At 44.6% G+C, this 2,082-nt stretch overlaps 1 protein-coding gene across 1 annotated transcript in view; it reads left to right on the top strand.

The window, feature by feature from the left end:
• Nucleotides 1-933, top strand: part of LRIT3 (leucine-rich repeat, immunoglobulin-like and transmembrane domains 3) — a gene marked incomplete at its 5' end in the record, with an annotated part of 2,485 nt that extends 1,552 nt beyond the window's left edge. The window contains one exon of the mRNA XM_010154821.1: nt 1-933. Within this exon, the coding sequence (XP_010153123.1) occupies nt 1-933 (933 nt within the window).
• Between the last annotated feature and the right edge of the window lie 1,149 nt (nt 934-2,082).

Below are 2,082 nucleotides of genomic sequence, written 5' to 3'. Positions count from 1 at the left end.
GTCGCGGTGGTGGGTGTCGTTACTACAACCCTGTCACCGCAGAAGTATAGGAGGAAGCAAGAGGCGGAGAGGCAGAACACCACTCGGGAGGGATCCAGGCAGGAACCGGAGAGGACAACCACGCCTCTTCCCACCACCCCGACCACCACGGCGCTGCTTAGCACCGAGCGGTCAACGACCGTCAGGTTTGCTGACAAGAAGCAATCCAGGCCCGTGTTCGATGGAAAGAAAAATCCAAAGGCAGTGGCAAATGGAAACAAAAAGCAAACTGGGGAGGTAAGCAGGAAGGGGGAGGAGACCTCGCTGAATACTGCCAGCATGGCCGAGCAGAATGTTACTGTGAAGAACCTGAGAGTGATCACTGAAACTGAGGAAAGAGGGACCTTAACTTGGAAAACCGTCAACGCCACGAGCAACTCTGCGGTGACCGTGTTATACTCCAAGTATGGCGACAAAGAGATGTTGCCTCTGAGCACTGATTCGAGCAAAAACAAAGTCACCATCGATGGTTTGCAACCTAGTACTCAATACATGGCGTGCGTCTCGCCCAAAGGAGTGCCACCTAGCAAAGAGCAGTGCATTGTTTTCTCCACCGACAGGTTAAGTGAGGAAAGCAGCTCTCAGTTCTCTATTCTGATCTGGGCTAGCAGTGCAGCGTGTGTGGTTGTTCTGCCTTTGATATTTTTCTTACTCTACAAAGTTTTAAAACTTCACGTGAAACCGAAAACTGCGAAGGAAGCTGACCTTGCAAAAGAGACCTATGTGAAGTTTGAAACGCTCTCTCTGAAGCCTCGAACAGTGAATGCAGGAGAGCAGCTCTGGGCACGAAGGTACACGGGCGAGTCGGAAAGACTTCTCCTTTGTTCCAGGTCCAGCATGGATTCCCAAATGACCTTCAAAAGCGAGGGCTCTAGGTCTGAGTATCTGTGTTGAACAGGGGTGAGGGTGGAGGAGATGGAATATACAATAGGTACAGTTAATCCAAAATGATGTTGGATCTGGAAGCAGGTTGCTGCTAGCTGGTGGCAGAATGTTATCTGAAGTCACGCAGTCTACCGGATGGGCAGGAGGGAGAATAGAAGGAAAAAGTTGCCTGTTTATTTTCTTTTTTTTTATGTTTGTGACTTTGGATGTGAAAGAATGATGTTCCTCAAAAGACAAATACAGCCTGAAGTGGTTGCCTGGTTAAAGATATATTTTTTGTTTTCATTAAAACATCATTCTGTTTTCTCTTGTTTTACTGTATGATGTGCTAGTTGCATGTATCAAACGTTAATTCCAACCTTCACAAAAGCTATGTACTTAATAGGAAAACAGTTTAAAATACTATTTGAAAATACAAGTTTTCTTCTGACATCAGCTTGTGCTTTGAGGTGTCGTACCGCTCTGTTCCTAGAGTATCTTGGACTGGGGGTGATCTCAGGCCGATCAAGGCTGAAGCTTGTGGACTGGAGAGGTGACAGTGCACATCGTATTGTTATTTTGCAGATGCTATGGCAGCGGAGCCTCTTTAGTGTTCTGAAGCTCAGGTAAGATATCATTATGAGTAACTCTGTGAGGAATACTAGGTATTAATAATGTTAATTTGCACCAACTGATCTTACTGCAGAATCTCAGCCTTAGAGTTTACTTGGATGCGTATGTCTATATACCTCAATTCAGAATCTCTCTGCAGGAGATGTGTCACACAGTACCACAACCACACACGCCCTGCTATACCCACACAATCCATGGATACCCCTGGAGATAGCGGATGGCACTGTAGTAATGTAATACATTTTGAGGTACAGCAGGAGGAGGTCTTGTTCTTAGGTCATGTGGAATGTGTCATGAAGTTCAGTGAGATTAGTGAAAGTCAGTTGTGGACATACTTCCCAGTGTTGAAAAAATCAGGTGTTATTAGTAACGATGAATGCAGAATTGCCTACTAATGATGATAATGAATCGTCTGTCCTGAGGCTGCTTTTTTATTGCCTGAAATAAATAACAGAGCTTTTAAGTTCAGATATTATCATTAGGAGTATGCATGAATTGAGAACCACAGTTTTTTTTTCATAAAATTACAATTGGATTGTTTTCTCG

The sequence above is a fragment of the Eurypyga helias genome, unplaced genomic scaffold (genome assembly GCF_000690775.1).
Source record: "Eurypyga helias isolate BGI_N326 unplaced genomic scaffold, ASM69077v1 scaffold14037, whole genome shotgun sequence".
Taxonomy (NCBI): Eukaryota; Metazoa; Chordata; class Aves; order Eurypygiformes; family Eurypygidae; genus Eurypyga; species Eurypyga helias.
The sequence above is the reverse complement of the archived record's forward strand: the minus strand, read 5'-3'. Positions and strand labels throughout refer to the sequence as shown.